Source organism: Ovis canadensis, chromosome 18 (genome assembly GCF_042477335.2).
Source record: "Ovis canadensis isolate MfBH-ARS-UI-01 breed Bighorn chromosome 18, ARS-UI_OviCan_v2, whole genome shotgun sequence".
Lineage (NCBI taxonomy): Eukaryota > Metazoa > Chordata > Mammalia > Artiodactyla > Bovidae > Ovis > Ovis canadensis.
This window is the reverse complement of record NC_091262.1, coordinates 19,423,676-19,446,132: the sequence shown is the minus strand read 5'-3', so window position 1 is coordinate 19,446,132 and position 22,457 is coordinate 19,423,676. Positions and strand designations below refer to the sequence as shown.

Genomic DNA, 22,457 nt, shown 5'->3' with positions numbered 1-22,457 from the left:
GGACATACTGGTTTAAATCAACCTACTGTACCATTGTCAAAAGCAAAATGCTCAGATATGTTTAGAATTTTACAGATCATACAGGATAATACAGTGCATATACCTTATAGAATTTAACGTATTATCTCAGTGGTGAAATGTGTGAATATTTGTCTTGCTTGCTACAGTGCAAGTTTTCATAATGGGAATTGGGTGCACTGTCATCTGTTAGGGAACATGATTTGGAATAAGCCAACTTCTATGGTTTATATTACAGTCTGTTAATAAACAGATATTCTACAGCACAGCTACTTGTTTGATTGATTCGTACAAGTGACTAACTATCCTTCAGTTCCTCTTATATTTCTTGCTCTTTCTTAGCACAGAGTTTTTGCACATACTGTTCTCTGTCTGGTATAAACACCTGCATACTCAGGTTTGAGTATGAGGCAGTTCTCAGTGAAGCCTGCCCTGACCATGAATTTAGGTCAGATAAATGAGTTTTTGTACGTACTCATTTGTATGATGGTTTGACTAATGTCTGTTTTGCCCTACTAGACTCTGAACTGTGAGGTTAGAAATTTTGCCTTTTTTTCTTGACTATTTTATCATAGGTACCTCGTTCAGTATTTCAAAGTACCTGTTTTGCATAGGTTATTAGTTATTAATAGATTATCAATTAATACATATGTAAAATAACAATGAATAAGGGAAGAAATGTAAGAAATGCTGAGATAATAATGAATAAAAATTGAAGGCTCACCGCTTTTGAGCAAAAGCCAAATTTAATCAAACACTGGATTTGCACAGTACAGTTAAAGTTCTATAGAGTTACATGTACAGTGTTAAAAAATACTTCAAAAGATTCCCCTGAAAATTTATTACTGTGTTTTAAGATTTGTCCCCCATCCCTCTGTAAATATTTTATTACTTAAGTTTTAATAGCATTGTGTTTTGGATGAAACTATTGTTCAGAGCATGACAAACTATATCATTGCCAGTCATTCTACAATAGAGATAAGTGGGGGGGGGGAATTGTTATTCTTGAAAGATTCACAGTCTGAGAGGTAAATGATTTTGGAACTTAACGTACAAAATAAGATGCTGTGGTTTATTCTACCAAGGGCTATTGGCCTTTTATTTATCCAGGGTGATGACATTTGAACTGGATCTTGATTGATGAGGAAGAGTTAATTAAATGGCTAAAGGAATAGTTTAATTTAGGTATGTATTATTATGAAAGCATATAATGTCTTTGTGGATTGACAAATAGTAATTTTGTTAGTGGCTAGGGCAGTTTGCAGGAAGAATTTGTAAAAGCAGATTGGGGCTACACATGTAGATTTATGAGTTCATCCTTTGACATGGGAGCCATCAAAAGCCATTAAGGATATTTGCTGTTATTATATGCATTGAGGAAAAACTTAAAGGTTATAATTGTTACATTGTTTTAGCCAGAATTAAGGGCATGAAAAAGTTCAGGAGCTATTTTAGTGGTAAAATTAACAAGATTTCAACTTGTTTACTGATTTTATGTAGTGAAAAATTTCAGCTAATAATATAGTCAAAGGCAGGTTTAAAATTTGTATAACATTTGCATGATGTGCTACAGAACATAAATTTTCTAATTTGTGTTTTCTTTCAGATCTTACAGAAAATTTTGGCTGTAGCCCTCAAACTAGAAGCTGAAATAATAGAAGCTGTGTACCATGCATTAGGGTATTAAAGAAAATCAATTTTTGATTCAAATATTTGGACTATAAGGAAGGAAAGGTGACTGAAAATGGGGCGGAAGAAAATACAAATCACACGCATAATGGATGAAAGGAATCGACAGGTAAATGAAAATTTTAACTTATCTATTTTAATAGATGTAAATTAAAAAGTATAGAATAGAATGGTGTTTTAATTAAAGTCTAAATATTTTTATTTCTAGACTACGTTAAAAAATTTAGTTACCAAAATTTCTGACTTTCCATCATATGCTTTAAAGTAACTTTTTTATTATTATTGTAGAAATCGTTTTGTTAATTATAGAAACATAGATAAGCAACATAGAGGAAAGTAAAATCACTGCAATTCCACTGGTACCATCCATTGTGTAGGTTTCAGTTCAGTTGCTTATTCGTGTACGACTCTTCACAACCCCGTAGACTGCAGCACACTAGGCTTCCCTGTCCTGGAAATGAACAGAGATCATTCTGTTGTTTTTGAGATTGCACCCAAGTACTGCATTTTGGACTCTTTTTGTTGACTATTAAGGCTACTCTATTTCTTCTAAGAGATTCTTGCCCACAGTAGTAGATAAAATGGTCATCTTGATTTAAATTCACCTTTTCTGGTCCATTTTAGTTCACTGATTCCTAAAATGTCGATGGTCACTCTTACCATCTCCTGTTTGACCATTTCCAATTTACCTTGATTTGTGGACCTAACATTCCAGGTTCCTATGCAGTATTGTTCTTAACAGCATCAGAGTTTACCTCCATCACCAGTCACATCCTCAGCTGGGCATTGTTTTTGCTTTGGCTTAGTCTCTTCATTCTTTCTGGAGTTATTTCTCCCCTCTTCTGCAGTAGCATATTGGACACCTACTGGCCTGGGGAGTTCATTTTTCAGTATATCTTTTTGCCCTTTGATTCTGTGCTACATACAGTAGTCACATCCTTATGTGACTGCTGGAAAAACCATGATTTTGACTATATGGACCTTTGTAGGCCAAGTAATGTCTCTGCTTTTTAATAGTGTCTAGGTTTGTTACTGCTTTTCTTCCATGGATCAAGAGTTTTGAGTTACCAGAGTTTTTGAGCTCATAAATATCACACTTCATATCATTGGAACAGCATGCGTTCTTTGTGCAGCATTATGTTTGTGAAATTCTTCACTGTTATTGTTGCATGGAGATACACTTAGTAAATTTTCATTGGTACATAATATTCCATTGTGTGGATAGAACACAGTCTATGTGTGTGTATATACGTGTATATATATATACATACACATTTTTCTCTTGTAAATAGGCTTTTGGGTTTTAGATCTACTGTTCATTTGGAACTTGGTTTTTATGTGTTTTGAGGTGTAGGGGTCAAAATTTGCCACTTTTCAGATGGATACTCTTTTGGCCCTGTGCGTTTTATTGCAAAAATTATCCTAGGAAAGCACAAAAAAACACAAGCTATTCATAAAAAAATTCAACAACAGGCATAATTAATCTGTGGTGCCAGGTTTCTGACTTTACTTGAGACAAGGTGATAATGACTGGGAGACAGGACAAAGAGAGTTTTTGGGTTATGCTAAATGTTCTTTTCTTTTTTTCCCCAAAAAATTCAGTGAGCCACACACTTAATGGTTTGTGGGTTTTCATTTATGTTATATTTTAATATGAAGTTTACTTTTTTAAAAGAAGTATTAGAAGGACAAGAAGGACAAACACAGTTTCACCAGGAGCTTCTAACTGGAAGTGAAGTCTTTCATCCCTCTAGAGTTTTGGCATCTTCAGTCCTTGGTACTTCAGCAGCTTTCTGATGTCTTAGAACAGGTATTCGGTGTATTTCACTGTTTTTTGTAGTTGATCTCAGTGGGTTCTTTGTTCTTCCACCAGTCACTCCATTTAGAGGCAGACATCCTCTTATACTTTTTAAAAAAATGAGTTGAAAAATTATTTTAAGGCAGAATACAGAGAACAATACCTCAAACACTGTTACTTTTCCAGAAGTAATGTAGGTCGATTCTGACATATTTGCTGCAGATACCTTCCCTTGTAAAAGAAGAAAATTAGAAATGTACTTCCTTTGTAATTTTTGGAAGTCTCATTCTTCTTTTCTTCCCCAAAGGAACCTTGCATAATGGATTTAATTTTTATTTTCTTTATTAATTAAGCATACTATCATTATTTCAGCACAATTTAAAAATCTTACGTAATTAGCATTCTCATCTGCACTTGCTGTTTCACTCAATGTGGTGTTTCAGACATTTGTCTGTGTAACTCATTCTTGTAGTACAAGTAGTTTGCAGGAAAGAATGTGCATCAATTCATTTATCAATGCTTCTATCAGAGAACATTTAGGTTGTTTCCAGTTTTTTAGAAATTTTGCTACATGTTATGTTAGAAATGATGCCCAGGCTACATCTGTGAACATGTCTCTGTGATTCTAGAGGAGTTGCTGGGTTGAGTATATCCTTCATAACTTTATACTGTGAGGTTTTCAAGTTGCTCTGCCAAGTGGTTGTATCAGATATACTATAGTAAATTATGAAAATTTCTTCTTCCTGTACACTTTACCTTTCTTCTTTCTTTCTTTCTCACTTTATGGTTTTTCATTTTATTTTGCATATTTTTTGGCCTAATGAAGGTAAAATGTTACCTGTTTGTGGTTTTGTGGTTTTGCTGGGTTGTTGATTTTTTTCTTAGAATTTCTTCATATATTCCAGATATTAATTCTGTGTGTAGTTAATCTGTTTCAGATAGTATATTTCAGTCTTTACCAAAACACTTTATAAACACTGTTATGACAGGACTTATTTCAGTGTTTCTTAGCAGTTTATTTCACCTTTACCAGTAGATTATGAACACTTGAGGCTGGCAGAACAGCCTCTCCCTCAGACACTGTTGGTCTCATGAAGCAACACCATTTTAAACTCTGCCCACATTTCATTAGCCAGAGAAAGAAACTTGGGCACTCTTGATTCTGAGAGGACAAGGAATATATAATCTTGCCAGAAGAGGCTCCACCAATTTCATGATCAAGCCAGATCTCAGTGAGACAGGAGAGTATGCTTCCCCCTCAGGAAGGTGGAACAAATATAATCAGCTACAATAACTAATTGTTCAAACTTTATAAAACACAGAGAAGATAAAGAATCTGTTTTCTTGTTAGCCATATTGATCAAATTTTGTATAACTTTACAGTTTAATATCTGTAACTGGTTTACTCTAGTTTGTTACGACAGTTGAAAACAGGGAGCCATATGTCTTTTTGGCACTTTTTTTTGTTGTTGCTTAGAGTTTTTATTTGTATAGAAAGATTGTTCAGTGTATTATTCTGTTTTTCTTTAAATAAACTTGAATGTTCTAGGCTAAAAAAAATTTAAAAAGTGAAATGATTTAAATCTTGCTTCATTTTCTAAATCATAAATAATCAGCTTGTAAATGTTCCAGTTGAACTCTAGATAAATGTGTATTCTTTTAATTGTGGCATACAGGATTCTGAATGTCTATTAGTTCAGTCTTATTTTGTGTTCAGATTATCTGTATCTGTATTTTATTTATGTATTTGGTTTTGGCTCAGTGAGACATGTCAATAATTACACTTACCACAATATGGATTTGTCATTTTCTGTATATATTTTACTAGTTTAACACATATTGTGTTAGATATTTGGGGAATATTTCATTAGGCTCATACGTATTTAGAATTGTTATGTGTTCTTGGTGAATTTTTAAAATACTTACTGACTTTTTCTGTCCTCAGTAAGGCATGCTGTTTTAAACTACTTAAATCTACTGTCTCACATTACTATAGCTACTACATATGTCTTTTGGCTAATATTTTCTTGATAGGTCTAATTCTCTACATTTACATTCAACCTATCTATATCTTTATACTTTAGGTATATTTCTGTAAATAGTATATGGCTAGATTTTTAAAAATCTATCCTGATAATATATCTTGACTCCCCAGTTTTCTTGGACCTTACTCTTTATCATCCTTTGTATATATATTTGGACTATTTTATATCATCTTAGTTGATTATTTTGATTTACTATGAGAATCTGATAGAGGTCCTACAGGTAAAACTCACATAAGTGTAGGTGTACCCTCCAAAACTGGGTCCCCCTAGAGTTGTTAATCTTTATACTTGTCCAAAATTAGCCTCCAGTGATTCACTAATTACAGTTCAGATTTTCCTACCCTTGTACTGATTCCTGTGGCAGTTTCTGTTTATGGCTCTGGTGATTTATGGTTCTTAGTATCTGTCTCTGTCTGTCTCCAGTTTGGCAGGTGGGGCAGAAGTTGCCCTGGGACCTCAGCTCTTTGAGGAATCTAAGAAGAGTTGTTAATTTTCATTTTGTTCTGTTTTATTACTTAAGTGGCAACTTCCACTGGAGTTGGAAGGGCTAGAACAGACACTTGAAGTCTCTCCTGGACTTTTAAATTCAACAGTGAAATAAAGATATGTCTAAATGTATATGGTGTAAAAATTTTGCAGGTCCTTGGGATTTAAAATATAAAAGATCTTTTGGAGATGATATAATCTAACCTTCTTGAATTCAAAGAATTGTATTAGTTTAATTTGACACAAAATCAGGAAAGCTGGTTAGATTAAAATAAAATCTACCTCAGTTTATACTGGCACTGAATTTTGTAGGCTAGCCTTTAGTCCTGTTCTTTTTCTTTATAGTGACTATAATACTGGAATAAAATTAAAATTTAAAAATAAAATTAATTTATTTTGACTAATACTGAAATGGCTTTATTAATACTGATTTCTTATATTTAAATTTTATAACATTTAAAATGAAATGCTAAATATATCTCAAGTAGAAAAATAAACCTGTTGCAAAATAAAGATTCAGATTTATAGGTGGAAATCTTGGTAATCAGAGTAATGGTGGCTGAATAAATCCTGACTCTTCCAACATAATTTTTCCAAAAATGTAGAAAAACAGGAACATAAAACCTACAACCTTGGCACAACTAGAAGGCAAAGAATGTCTAAATTCACATTACCTGCAGGTAGAAAATTATTTCCAAGTCACTGTGTGCTGTTTCTTGACATCTATTGCAAATCTTTGTGGTGACCCAAGCATACATCTTTAGTCTTTCCCATTCTATTGTTTTTCTCTATTTCTTTGCATTGATCGCTGAGGAAGGCTTTCTTAACTCTCCTTGCTATTCTTTGGAAATCTACATTAAATGGATGTATCTTTCCTTTTCTCCTTTGCTTTTCACTTCCCTTCTTTTCACAGCTATTTGTAAGGCCTCCTCAGACAGCCATTTTGCCTTTTTGCATTTCTTTTTCTTGGGGATGGTCTTGATTCCTGTCTCCTGTACGGTATCACAAACCTTCATCCATGGTTCATCAGGCACTCTATCTATCAGATCTAGTCCCTAAAATCTATCTCTCACTTCTGCTGTATAGTCATAAAGCATTTGATTTAGGTCATACCCAAATGGTCTAGTGGTTTTCTCCACTTTCTTCAATTTCAGTCTGAATTTGTCAATTAGCAGTTCATGATCTGAGCCACAGTCAGCTCCCTGTCTTGTTTTTGCTGACTGTATAGAGCTTCTCCATCTTTGGCTGCAAGGCATATAACCAGTCTGATTTCGGTGTCAACCATCTGGTGATGGTTGTAGAGTCTTCTCTTGTGTTGTTGGAAGAGGGTGTCTGTTATGACCAGTGCGTTCTCTTGCCAAACACTATTAGCCTTTGCCCTGCTTCATTCTGTATTCCAAGGCCAAATTTGCCTGTTACTCTAGGTGTTTCTTGAATTTCTGCTTTTACATTCCAGTCCCCTGTAATGAAAAGGACATCTTTTTGGAGTGTTAGTTCTAGAAGGTCTTATAGGTCTTCATAGAACTGTTCAGCTTCAGCTTCCTTGACGTTACTGGTTGGAGTATAGACTTGGATTACTGTGATATTGAATGACTCGCCTTGGAAACAAACAGAGATGTTGTTTTTGAGATTGCATCCAAGTACTGCATTTTGACTCTTTATTGACAATGATGGCGACTCTATTTCTTTTAAGGGATTTCTGCCCACATTAGTAGATATAATGATCATCTGAGTTAAATTCATCCATTCCAGTCCATCTTAGTTCACTGATTCCTAGAATGTTGATGTTTATTCTTGTCATCTCCTGTTTGACCACTTCCAATTTGCCTTGATTCATGGACCTGACATTCCCGGTTCCTATGCAGTATTGCTCTTTACAGCATCAAACCTTGCTTTTATCACTAGTCCCATCCATAAGTGGGTCTTGTTTTTGCTTTGGCTCCATCCCTTCATTCTTTCTGCAGTTATTTCTCCACTGGTCTCCAGTAGCATATTGGGCACCTACCAACCTGGGGAGTTCATCTTTCAGTGTCCTGTCTTTTTGCCTTTTCAACTATTCATGGGGTTCTCAAGACAAGAATACTGAAGTGGTTTGCCATTCCCTTCTCCAGTGGACCACATTCTGTCAGACCTCTCAACCATGACCCGGCCGTCTTGGGTGACCCCGCATGGCATGGCTTTGTTTCATTGAGTTAGACATTTCATGCAAAGATGGGTACAATAAAGGACAGAAATGGTAGGGACCTAACAGAAGCAGAAGATATTAAGAAGAGATGGCAAGAATACACAGAAGAACTGTACATAAAAGATCTTCACAACCTAGATAATCACGATGGTGTGATCACTCACCTAGAGCCAAACATCCTGGAATGTGAAGTCAAGTGAGCCTTAGGAAGCATCATTACGAACAAAGCTAGTGGAGATGATGGAATACCAGTTGAGCTATTTCAGATCCTGAAAGATGATGCTGTGAAAGTGCTGCACTCAATATGCCAGCAAATTTGGAAAACTCAACAGTGGCCACAGGACTGGAAAAGGTCTGCTTTGATTCCAATCCCAAAGAAAGGCAATGCCAAAGAATGCTCAAACTACCGCACAATTGCACTCATCTCACATGTTAGTAAAGTAATGCTTAAAATTCTCCAAGCCAGGCTTTAGCAATATGTGATGAACTGTGAACTTCCAGATGTTCAAGCTGGTTTTAGAAAAGGCAGAGGAACCAGAGATCAAATTGCCAACATCCTCTAGATCACAGAAAAGCAAGAGAGTTCCAGAAAAACATTTATTTTTGCTTCATTGACTATGTTAAACTCTTTGACTGTCTGGATCTCAATAAACTGTGGAAAATTCTTCAAGCGATGGGAATACCAGACCACTGACCTGCCCTTGAGAAACCAGTATGTAGGTCAAGAAGCAACAGTTAGAACTGGACATGGAACAACAGACTGGTTCCATACAGGAAAAGGAGTACGTCAAGGCTGTATATTGTTATCCTGCTTATTTAACTTACATGTAGAGTACATCATGAGAAAGCTGGGCTGTAGGAAGCACAAGCTGGAATCAAGATTGCTGGGAGAAATCAATAACCTCAGATATGCAGATGATGCCACCCTTATGGCGAAAGGGAAGAAGAATAAAGAGCCTCTTGATGAAAGTGAAAGAGGAGAGTGAAAAAATTGACCTAAAGGTCAGCATTCAGAAGACGAAGATCATGGCATCTGGTCCCATCACTTCATGGCACATAGATGGGGAAACAGTGGCTGACTTTAGTTTTTTGGGCTCCAAAATCACTGCAGATGGTGACTGCAGCCATGAAATTAAAAGATGCTTACTCCTTGGAAGGATAGTTTTGACCAACCTAGACAGCATATTCAAAAGCAGAGACAGTACTTTGTCAACAAAGGTCCGTCCAGTCAAGGCTATGGTTTTTCCAGTGGTCACGTATGGATGTGAGAGTTGGACTATAAAGAAAGCTGAGCACCAAAGAATTGATGCTTTTGAACTGTGGTGTTGGAGAAGACTCTTGAGAGTTCCTTGGACTGCAAGGAGATCCAACTAGTCCATCCTAAAGGAGATCAGTCCTGAATATTCATTGGAAGGACTGATGTTGAAGCTGAAACTCCAATACTTTGGCCACCTCATGCGAAGAGCTGACTCATTAGAAAAGACCCTGATGCTGGGGAAAATTGAGGGTAGGAGGAGAAGGGGACGACCGAGGATGAGATGGCTGGATGGCATCACCGACTCGATGGATGTGGATGTGGGTGAACTCCGGGAATTGGTGATGGACAGAAAGTCCTGGCATGCTGCTGTTCATGGAGTCGCCAAGAGTTGGACACGACTGAGTGACTGAACTGAACTGAAGCATACATTAGGAAAAAGTATGTGGGAAAAGAGAAGAGGAGACCTTGTAGCTGTCTTAAGACTGATTTGAAATCACTACCAAAAAGAGGAATTCTAACTAAGTCCAAAAATTCTGGAAAATACTCCTTGTAGATCAGAATTGACCATAGGTAAAGAAAGGACTAAAATATATGTCCAAGCAAGTCTGTAGTCTTCAAAAAGCAGCTGTTTCAGGGAAAAGAGGGCCAAAAGGAAGGCAGAGGTACTTTTTGGAAAATGTTAGATAAATGGAAATGAAAGAAGATACACACACACACACAGACACAGACAGACACACACACATCCTTCAAGACAAAAGTATATGCAAAAGTATTTTAATTAAAGGACACAAAACTCTTTTCCCCACTGCCAGCACTCCCCCCAAAAGCCTTTCATTAAAGAAACCATACTTAACTGCTTTAAAAGGAGAGGTGCTCTTGAACTAAGAATATTTTCAATCACTACCCACTAAGTGCTGCTAATTCTTTCTGTAGAAATTCATTGATGCAGGCAATCTTCTATATCAGTTCAGTTCAGTTCAGTCACTCAGTCGTGTCCAACTCTTTGTGACCCCATGGACTGCAGCATGCCAGGCCTCCCTGTCCATCACCAACTCCTGGATCCTTCTCAAATTCATGTCCATCCAGTCGGTGATGCCATCCAACCATCTCATCTTCTGTCATCCCCTTCTCCTCCCACCTTCAATCTTTCCCAGCATCAAGGTCTTTTCCAATGAGTCAGTTCTTTGGATCAGGTGGCCAAAGTATTGGAGTTTCAGCATCAGTCTTTCCAATGAATATTCAGGACTGATTTCCTTTATGATGGACTGATTGGATCTCCTTGCAGTCCAAAGAACTCTCAAGAGTCTTCTCCAACACCACAATTCAAAAGCATCATTTCTTCAGCGCTCAGCTTTCTTTATAGTCCAACTCTCACATCCATACATGACTATTGGAAAACCCATAGCTTTAACTAGATGGGCCTTTGTTGACAAAGTAATGTCTCTGCTTTTTAATATGCCGTCTAGGTTGGTCATAGCTTTTCTTCTAAAGAGCAAGCGTCTTTTAATTTCATTGCTGCAGTCATCATTTGCAGTGATTTTGGAGCCCCCTAAAATAAAGTCTCTCACTGTGATTCCCCATCTATTTGCCAGGAAGTGATGGGACCAGATGCCATGATCTTAGTTTTCTGAATGTTGAGTTTTAAACCAACTTTCTCACTCTCATCTTTTACTTTCATCTCCTATAAACTGTTATAAAGAAAAGAAAATGATATTTATAGCTATTCATGTGACAAGATTGTTCCCCAAACAGTGAAGCAGTGGGGAAAAAAAAACTGCTAATGACTATCCATGCTGAAATGAATTTCCTTAAACAAGTAGTTAGGAGTGTTACAGACAAAAATCAAGATTCAGAATTTTGAATACTAAGAATGGAAATGAATTTTTTTAAGAAATCATGGATGAAACAAAGTGATTAAGCTGATTAAGTCAATTGAAAGAAAGAAAAAAGATAAAATAATATTAAAACAAAGGCTAAATTACGAAGTGGCCAAGGAATATATACTCAAATGAATCTTTAATATTAATTGAAGGCAGGCAGGAACAGGCAGGAACTAAATGAATGAAAATAAGTAATGTCAAAGGGTTTGAGAGAAAATGGTTGAAAGGGAGATAAAGAAGATCCAACTTCTGTATAAAAGAAAAAGAAACCATAGAACTGATACATAATTAAAGTTTTCATAAATAAGATTCCAAGGATTAGGTTGGAAAAGGCAATGGCTCCCTACTCCAGTACTCCTGCCTGGAAAATCCCATGGATGGAGGAGCCTGGTAGGCTGCAGTCCATGGGGTCGCTAAGAGTCAGACATGACTGAGCGACTTTACGTTCACTTTTCACTTTCATGCGTTGGAGAAGGAAATGGCAACCCACTCCAGTGTTCTTGCCTGGAGAATCCCAGGAACGAGGGAGCCTGGTGGGCTGCCGTCTATGGGGTCACACAGAGTCGGACACGACTGAAGTGACTTAACAGTAGCAGCAAGGATTAGGTGGACCTGTGGAGGTCAGCTTTGATACGTATCCTAGTGATAATAGGATTTTTTATTGGTAGTTGAATGAGCTTTATTTTTCATTCTGCTACTGACTTTATCTTTGTAAAATTGATCTGATTATGAAAGATTCATTAGTTTTCTTTTTTTTAGTTCCAGGAATTTACTTGTAGCGATTTTTTGCATGGACAATCATGTCATCTATGAATAAGGACAATTTTATTTCCTTCTAATTTGTTTACATTTCCTTTCTATCCTTTCTTTTTTTCTCTTATTTTTTTTATTGGAGTGTAATTGCTTTCTTTTTTTTATTTTTATTTTTTTTTAAATTTTATTTTTACTTTATTTTACTGTACAATACTGTATTGGTTTTGCCATACATTTACATGAATCCACCACAGGTGTACATGCGTTCCCAAACATGAACCCCCTCCCACCTCCCTCCCCATAACATCTCTCTGGGTCATCACTGTGCACCAGCCCCAAGCATGCTGTATCCTGCATCGGACATAGACTGGCGATTTGATTCTTACATGATAGTATACATGTTACAATGCCATTCTCCCAAATCATCCCACCCTCTCCCTCTCCCTCTGAGTCCAAAAGTCCGTTATACACATCTGTGTCTTTTTTGCTGTCTTGCATACAGGGTCGTCATTGCCATCTTCCTAAATTCCATATATATGTGTTAGTATACTGTAGTGGTGTTTTTCTTTCTGGCTTACTTCACTCTGTATAATCGGCTCCAGTTTCATCCATCTCATCAAAACTGATTCAAATGTATTCTTTTTAACGGCTGAGTAATACTCCATTGTGTATATGTACCACAGCTTTCTTATCCATTCATCTGCTGATGGACATCTAGGTTGTTTCCGTGTCCTGGCTATTATAAACAGTGCTGTGATGAACATTGGGGTACATGTGTCTCTTTCAATTCTGGTTTCCTCGGTGTGTATGCCCAGCAGTGGGATTGCTGGGTCATAAGGTAGTTCTATTTGCAATTTTTTAAAGAATCTCCACACTGTTCTCCATAGTGGCTGCACTAGTTTGCATTCCCACCAACAGTGTAGGAGGGTTCCCTTTTCTCCACACCCTCTCTAGCATTTATTGCTTGCAGATTTTTGGATCGCAGCCATTCTGACTGGTGTGAAGTGGTACCTCATTGTGGTTTTGATTTGCATTTCTCTAATAATGAGTGATGTTGAGCATCTTTTCATGTGTTTGTTAGCCATCCGTATATCTTCTTTGGAGAAATGTCTATTTAGTTCTTTGGCCCATTTTTTGATTGGGTCGTTTATTTTTCTGGAATTGAGCTGCATAAGTTGCTTTATATTTTTGAGATTAGTTGTTTGTCAGTTACTTCACTTGCTATTATTTTCTCCCATTCAGAAGGCTGTCTTTTCACTTTGCTTATATTTTCCTTTGTTGTGCAGAAGCTTTTAATTTTAATTAGATCCCGTTTGTTTATTTTTGCTTTGTAATTGCTTTCAATGTTGTGTTAATATCCTTTGTATAACAAAGTGAATTAGCTATATGTTTACATAGATCCACTCCCTTTTGAAACTCCCTCCCAACCCCGCCCCATCCCACCCCTCTGGGTCATCACAGAGCACCAAGCTGAGCTCCCTGTTCTATATAGCAACTTCTAACTGCTTCCCTGTTTTACAGATGGTACTGTATATATGTCAGTGCTACTCTCCCCATTTCATCCCACCCTTCCCTACATATCCATTCTCTTCTTTACATCTCCATAGATTTTAAGATAAAGAAAAAAATCATCAGAGCTTCTGGTATAAAACAAAAGCAAATTTGTAAGTACAGAGAACTAAACTGGCATCAAATTTTGCAAAATCAAGATACAAAGGAAGACAATAGAGCAGCATTTTCAATAAATGCAGGGGAAAGTATCTGAAGGTAGGATTTCATTTGCAGTTAAGCTGTATTCAAATACAAAGATGTTTCAAGTTACTCCTACTAGAGCTCAGGTAATTCTGTACTCAAGAGCTATTATTATGTATCTAGTTATGACCAACCTAGATAGTATATTGAAAAGCAGAGACATTACTTTGCTGACTAAGGTCCGTCTAGTCAAGGCTATGGTTTTTCCTTTGGTCATGTATGGATGTGAGAGTTGGACTGTGAAGAAGGCTGAGCACCGAAGAATTGATGCTTTTGAACTGTGGTGTTGGAGAAGACTCTTGAGATCCCTTGGACTGCAAGGAGATCCAACCAGTCCATTCTGAAGGAGATCAACCCTGGGATTTCTTTGGAAGGAATGATGCTAAAGCTGAAACTCCAGTCCTTTGGCCACCTCATGCGAAGAGTTGACTCACTGGAAAAGACTCTGATGCTGGGAGGGATTGGGGGCAGGAGGAGGAGGGGACGACTGAGGATGAGATGGCTGGATGGCATCACTGACTCGATGGACGTGAATCTGAGTGAACTCTGGGAGTTGGTGATGGACAGGGAGGCCTGGCGTGCTGCGATTCATGGGGTCACCAAGAGTCGGACACGACTGAGCAACTGAACTGAACTGAGTAGAAGATAAGCTCCATACAGCTGAGAGATGCCTGAGGAAATAAGGAAAAAGATCCTTGACCAACATTTAATATACTTAACTATAGATATAAGCCTAAAGCAACAATGGGGGCAAGAGTGGAAGAATAATGTGTTATATATTATTTATTATATATTACTTTGGTTTGAACAAAACAATGCAGTCGAGACATGGTAAGAAAGAAAAGGGAAACAGGAAAGTAGAACAAGCGTACTGATATTATTTACGCAGTAGGTGGGAGTTAAAAAATTTCACTAAGATTTGACATAGCAAATAGTTAGGGATTAAACATGAAAACAGAGACTAAGGGCATTTACAAAAGTTGTAACTACAAAGATAACCACTAGAACAAAAATGCTAATTCTCATTGAATTTTTCTGAAAGAAGCAAACACATCATTTAGAGGAAAATAACAGGAAATATACATAATACATATAAATATTAATATTAAAGTACTAAAAACTCAATGAAATCTCTATTATCAGTCACATCAATAAATGTGAATGGGCCTGTTTATTTAAAGGAAAATCACTTCCATTTAGTTCACAAGGTCCAAATATAGGCAGGAGACACAATGGAATCTTTCTTCTTTTTTTGTTTTTGATAAATATTCTTTATTTATTTAAATTGATTTTCAAATGTTAAACCAACCTTTTTTTATTGGTATCCCCCCTTTTTTTAATATAAATTTATTTATTTTAATTGGAGGCTAATTACTGTCACATGAGTGTATGCTCGTCGGTTCTGTCTCGTCCACAACAAAGATTTGGAGGGACGGACATTAAAGCCCTCGGTGTGTCACAGCTCTCGGGTCTTGGACAAACCATGTTATAGCTCTTAGACAAATCAGTGTTACAACTCTATTTTATTTAGAAGATAGCAGGAGAATCCATCCTGGAAGCATGAGGGCATGCCAACCCAAAGATGTGAAGAGAAGAGAGTGGAGGAGGGTGCCAGCTACGGGGAAGGGAGGGGGAGAGAGAGAGGGAGAAAGAGTACATGCACGTGGTGGAGGGGGGAGGTGGGAGAGAGAGAGAGAGAAAGAGTGCACGCATCGGGTATGAGGGTGGGAGAGAGAGAGAAAGGGCACATGCCCATGGAGGGGAGAGAGAGAAAGAGCACAGGCACATGGAGGGGAGAGAGAGGGAAAACACTTTGGCTCCTCCTTTTATATGTTTTCTCCTCCTCCTGGGCCTGCCCTATGCAAATTGGGCTTAGTCAGGAGTGCTGTTTGTTCTACCTGAGGTCTTCACTCAGGTCCTCGGAACTTCCTTTGTTCTATTTTTGCGGGCTTTTCCCTTCCTTGTCTTTTAGCCACTGCCATTTTGAAATCCTTTTCCCTACTTTGACTAGCTAACATTACTTTATAATATACAATATTGTATTGGTTTTGCCATACATTGACATGAATCTGCCATGGGTGTACATGTGTTCCCCATCCTGAACCCCCATCCCACCTGTCTCCCCATCCCATCCCTCTGGGTCATCCCAGTGCACCAGCCCCAAGCACACTATATCATGCATTGAACCTGGACTGGTGATTCGTTTCACATATGATAATATATATGTTTCAATGCCATTCTCCCAAACCATCCCACCCTCACCCTCTCCCACAAAGTCCAAAAGACTGTTCTATACATCTGTGTCTCTTTTGCTGTCTCGCATATAGGGTTATTGTTACCATCTTTCTAAATTCCATATATATGTGTTATTACACTGTATTGGTGTTTTTCTTTCTGGTTTACTTCACTCTGTATAATAGCCTCCAGTTTCATCCACCCCAAATATCAGAAAGAAAGAGATGAGAAAAGGTATACCAGACAAAAGTATATGTAGAGCATTCACCAAATTGATTAAAAATTACCTACCCAACCAAAGAAACAACAGTAAATTCAGTAAAGGAGAATATTAAAAACATATACTGATTACCAGGTAGTAAATCTAAAAATTCTGTTGTGGGTTTTCTTTTTTTTTTGACATCTGAGCATGGGCTTTCTCTAGTTGCAGTGAGTGGGAGCTACAGTTGTGGTGTGCAGAAAAAGAAATAAGATTTTTATTTTGTACTTTGTAAGAGTAGTAACATTTATATGAAAAAATTATGAAATTATTCAGAAGACTACCTAAGAACTATACTGTTTGACTTACACATTTGTGAGGTGTGGCTTGATGAGGAAAACAAAAAGTATTGGATCAGTTCAGTTCAGTCACTCAGTTGTGTCTGATTCTTTGCAACCCCATGGACTGCAGCACGCCAGGCTTCCCTGTCCATCACCAATTCCCAGAGCTTGCTTATCTCCATCGACTCAGTGATGCCATCCAACCATCTCATCCTCTGTCATCCCCTTCTCCTCCTGCCTTCAGTCTTTCCCAGCATCAGGGTCTTTTCTAAGGAGTCATTTCTCCACATCAGGCGGCCAAAGTAGTGGAGCTTCACCTTCAGCATTAGTCCTTCCGATAAGTATTCAGGACTGATTTCCTTTAGGATTGACTGGTTGGGTCTCCTTGCCGTCCAAGGGACTCTCAAGAGTCTTCTCCAATACCACCGTTCAAAACAATGTCAAAGAGTATTGATAAGAGTCCCAGTTTCATAAAATGCTGACAAGATCCCTTATATGTATATATATCTAAATGTATGTATGATTATATGATCTTGTACAAAAATGTGAGATGAAAAATACCAAGTTGAAAACATGCGTTAAAAGGAGGCAGGCAAAACACATTATATATACATTTATATAAAGTCATATATTTGTGTATTTGTATTTTAAGGACTTTTTAAAAAGGTTAAATAATGATAAGAGATTTTTCTCTCTTTTTTAAAAGGAGAGAGAAGGAAATAGATGTGATGTGAAGAGTGTTTCACAGAGAGGGGAAATAGCCAAGTTCCTAAGATAGGGAGTAGTAGCTGGTGGTTAAGAAAAACCCACACACTGTACACACCAGTGCAGCATAATGTGTGTGTGTGAGAGAGAGAGAGATGAAATAAGGTCACATAGTTTGAAGCCAGATCGTTTGTTTCCTTAATGAGTTTGACTATTACTTTCAGTGCAGTGAAAAACTCTATAAACTCCTACTTATACATTTTGATTTATGATTCAAATATATCAGTCTGTCAGGTATGTGGCCAATAACTGTAGGGTGCAATAGATAAAGCAGGAACTCTAATAAGGTGATTCTAGAAATAATTCACATGAGATACCATGTTACTTAACCTAGGGTGGTATAGTGGTGTAGATAGAAGTGGATCGATTTGGGATATGTTTTAGAGGTGGAGCTAACACAATTTACTGAAGGACTAGGTAGAGTCCTTTGTGATTGGAGAGATGAAGGATAACTCTTAGATATTTGCTTTTGTTTGAATGGATGACAGTGCCATTTGCTGAACTGGAGGAGACTGTAGAAAGAGCATATTTGTTACTTTTAAAATTATGAAGCTGGATAGCTGGATGCAATTACCTGGAAGGACTGTGAGGGTAAAGAGAAGGGATCCTTGATCTAAAGCTCACAGGCACTTCAATGTGTAAAGGCTGAGCAGAGAAAGACGGTATAGCTCTAAAGGCTGAGAGGAAGAAGTCAGTCAAGTAAGAGGAAAACTAGGACAGTGTGGTGCCATAAACATTGGAAAAGAAAATGAAGACTGAGAACATGGTCGAATTTGTCAAATGAGATGTATGGTAAGATAAGAAAAAAAAAGTGATCATTGACTTCAGTCACGTAAATTGAAGGTCAGTGTCATGATATTGGCAAGTCTTAGCAGAATATGAGGACGGGAAGTCTGATTGCAGTAGGATGGGGAGAGAATAGGTGGTGAGAAATTAGAGGTGATAACTATAGACATTTCTTTCAAATATTTTTATTCTGAAGTAGAGCAGAAAGAAGGGCAAGAAGAAGGGGTGGTGACTGGAAAGGCAGTGTAAAGTCAAAGAATATGCTCGAGCATAAGTTTATGGCCTTTGATCTGACAGAGAGCAAGGAAACCATGATGAAGAAGGAGAGTGCAGCATCTGGAAAAGACTAGAAACAGAGATGTCACTAATACCAGCAGAGAAGGAAGAGTGTGGAAACGTACAGACGAAGCAGTTGGACAGATAGATTCAGTGATGGGAAGTGAGACAGTTGCTACTTGCTTCTGTTTTCTCAGTGGTTTGAAGCAGGGTGGCTCAGATGGTAAAGCATCTGCCTACAGTGCGGGAGACCTGGGTTTGATCCCTGGGTTGGGAAGATCCCCTGGAGAAGGCAGTGGCACCCCACTCCAGTACTCTTGCCTAGAGAATCCCATGGATGGAGGAGCCTGGTGGGCTACAGTCCATGGGGTCGCAAAGAGTCGGACACGACTGAGTGACTTCACTTCACTTATCAGTGGAGAGTGGATTTGAGGGAGAGAAGATAGGAAGTATCTCCACCTGGAGGATGGGCTTTGTTGTCATTCAGTCGCTCAGTCCTGTCCCATTCTTCCTGACTCCATGATCTGCAACATGCCAGGCTTCCCTGTCCTTCACCATCTCCCAGAGCTTGCTCAAAGTCATGTCCATTGAGTGGATGATGCCATCCAACCATCTCATCCTCTGTCACCTCTTCTCCTCCTGCCTTCACTCTTTCCCAGCATCAGGGTCTTTTCTAATGAGTCAGATTTTCACATCAGGTGGCCAAAGTATTGTAGTTTCAGCTTCAGCATCAGTCCTTCCAATGAACACTGGGAACTGATCTCCTTTAGGATGGACTGTTTGTATCTCCTTGCAGTCCAAGGGACTCACAAGAGTCTTTTCCAACACCACAGTTCAAAAGCATCAATTCTTCGGCACTCAGCTTTATGGTCCAGTTCTCACACCCATACATGACCACTGGAAAAACCATAGCTTTGACTAGATGGACCTTTGTTGGTAAAGTAATTTCTGTTTTTTAATATGCTGTCTAGGTTGGTCATAGCTTTTCTTCCAAGTGTTGCAGGAAGAGGGACCCCTTCCAGGGCCCGAAACTGGGCTCTTGTCTAACACTCAGAAATGAATTGTCCGAGGAGACACATGTGCTGACAAAACAAGAGATTTTATTGGGAAAGGGCACCTGGGTGGAGAGCAGTAGGGTAAAGGAACCCAGGAGAACTACTCTGCCGCGGGGCTTGCAGTCTCGGGTTTTATGGTGATGGGATTAATTTCTGGGTGGTCTTTGACCAATCATTCTAATCCAGAGTCTCTCCTGGTGGCGCACACATTGCTCAGCCAAGATGGATGCTAGCGAGAGGGATTCTGGGAAATGGACGGACATGCAGTGTCTCCCTTAGACCTTTCCCAAACTCTTCCGGTTGATGGTGGCTTATTAGTTCCATATTCCTTATCAGGATCTCCTGTCATAAAACAACTCGTGCAAATGGTTACTATGGTGCCTGGCCAGGATGGGCGGTTTCAATCAGTGTGCTTCCCCTAACACAAGGAGCATGCGTCTTTTAATTTCATGGCTGCAGTCACCATCTGCAGTAATTTTGGAGCCTAAGAAAATAAAGACTGCCACTGTTTCCATTGTTTCCCCATCTATTTGCCACGAAGTGATGGAACTGGATGCCATGATCTTAGTTTTCTGAATGTTGAGTTTTAAGCCAACTTTTTCACTCTCCTCTTTCAGTTTCATCAGGAGGCTCTTTTGTTCCTCTTTGCTTTCTATAAGGGAGCTGTTATCTGCATATCTGAGGTTATTGATATTTCTCCATGTGTAGAGTACATCATGTGCAGTGCTGGGCTGGATGAAGCACAAGTCGGAATCAAGATTGTCGGGAATAAGGAGTTCATGATCTGAGCCCCCGTGAGCTCCCAGTCTTGTTTTTGCTAACTGTGTAGAGCTTCTCCATCTTTGGCTGCAAAGAATATAATCAATCTGATTTCATTATTGACCATCTGGTGATGTCCATGTGTAGAGTCTTCTCTTGTGTTGTTGGATGAAGGTGTTCACTATGACCAGTGCTTTCTCTAGATAAATTGTTAGCCTTTGCCCTGCTTTGTTTTGTACTCCAACCCCAAATTTGCCTGTTACTCCAGGTTTCTCTTGACTTCCTGCTTTTGCATTCTAGTCCCCTATGATGAAAAGGACATCTTTTGGGGGTGTTAGTTCTAGATGGTCTTGTAGGTCATCATAGAGCCATTCAACTTCAGCTTCTTCAGTATTAGTGGTTGGGGCATAGACTTGGATTGCTGTGATATTGAATGGTTTTCCTTGGAAAGAGACATCATTCTGTCATTTTTGAGATTTCACCCAAGTACTGCATTTTGGACTCTTTTGTTGACTATGATGGCTACTCCGTTTCTTCTAAGGGATTCTTGCCTATAGTAGTAGATATAATGATCATCTGAATTAAATTCACCCATTCTGGTCCATAAAGTTCACTGATTCCTAAAATGTTGATACTCACTTTTACCATCTCCTGTTTGACCACTTCCAATTTACCTTGATTCATGGACCTAATATTCCAGGTTCCTATGCAATGTGCTTTACAACATTGAGCTTTACTTTTACCACCAGACACATCCACAGCTGGGTGCTGTCTCCGCTTTGGATCAGACTCTGCTCCTTCTGGAACTGTTTCTTCGCTCTTCTCCAGTAGCATATGGGTCACCTGTCACTGTGGGTAGTTCGTCTTTCAGTGTTATATCTTTTTGCCTTTTCATACTGTTCTTGGGGTTCTCAAGGCAAGAATGCTGTAGTGGTTTGCCATCCCCTTCTCCAGTGGACCACATTTTGGCAGAGCTCTTCACTCTTAGCCATGCGTCTTGGGTGGCCCTATACAGCATGGCTCATACTTTCATTGAGTTAGACAAGACTGTGATCCATGTGATCAGTTTGATTAGTTTTCTGTGATTCATTCTATCTGCTGCGAGGTCAGGTGCACTCTGTATAACAGTTCTGGTTGCCAGTGACATGCTGGCATAAGTCCTTTTGAAGGAGGTGGACATTATGCCATTACCCCTACCATGGTTTGGCCTGAGGCCAAACTATAGGGAGGGAACACAGCCCCACTCATCAGCAGAAAATTGGATTAAAGATTTACTCAACATCGCCCCGCCCATCAGAGCAAGATCCAGTTTGCACAATAGCCAGTACCTCCCATCAGGAAGCTTCCACAAGCCTCTTATCCTTATGTATCAGAATGGGCTGCTGGGACAAATAAGCTAAGTTATAATGTCAGGCAATGTTAAGTGTTAGTTCAGATGTATGGTCATCAGTTTAGAAAAACAAGGGGGTGTGGATTTGAGTGTGCATGCACATTTATGTTCCCAGTAATTGTCAGCCACTTGCATAAAGATAAAGGAATAAATGGGCAAAGAGTTGGACACCACTGAGAGACTTTGACTCGCTCACTCAGAAAGAGATATGACACTTATCAGTGCACGGGGATGAATGACTTCGAGGTCCCCACAAGGAGAGTTTGAAAAGTGAAAGTCTCTCAGTTGTGTCCAACTTTTGTGACCCCATGGACTATACAGTCCATGAAATTCTCTAGGCCAGAACACTGGAGTGGGTAGCCTCTCCCTTTTCCGGGAATCTTCCCAACCCAGGGGTTAAACCCAGGTCTCCATCACTGCAAATAGATTGAGCTTCAAAACATTGGGGGTTTTTAGAGAAGAAAGGAGAATGGAGGAGAGAATGGGAAGCAAAAGAGGACATATCTTCCAGACCCTTGAGTACAGGACATGTAGTATTTGAAAAGAAACAAATTAGTCTCTATTTGAGAGGGCTTCAGGTGAGAGGTTTTAGTTAGAGAAATATTCAAGGAAGACTTTGAGGACATTGAGGAATTTGCTGATCTAGACTGTGAATTTTCATGGGTGAAATAGAAGGGATTGGAAAGGAGAGGAAGGATAATTTAGATTAGTGGATGTATTTTGTTGTTTAGGGATTAAAGTTTGAGTAATGACGGATTCCCTGATGGCTCAGCAGGTAAATAATCCA

The 22,457-nt window shown here is 38.7% G+C and overlaps 1 protein-coding gene across 17 annotated transcripts in view; it reads left to right on the top strand.

The window, feature by feature from the left end:
• Nucleotides 1–22,457, top strand: part of MEF2A (myocyte enhancer factor 2A) — a 187,707-nt gene that overhangs the window by 90,799 nt on the left and 74,451 nt on the right. For all 17 annotated transcript variants that reach the window (XM_069559212.1, XM_069559210.1, XM_069559217.1 and 14 more), the window contains one exon: nucleotides 1,625–1,816. In XM_069559212.1, coding sequence (XP_069415313.1) covers nucleotides 1,763–1,816 — 54 coding nt within the window. In that variant the 5' untranslated portion in view covers nucleotides 1,625–1,762. The remainder of the gene's footprint in view (nucleotides 1–1,624; nucleotides 1,817–22,457) is intronic.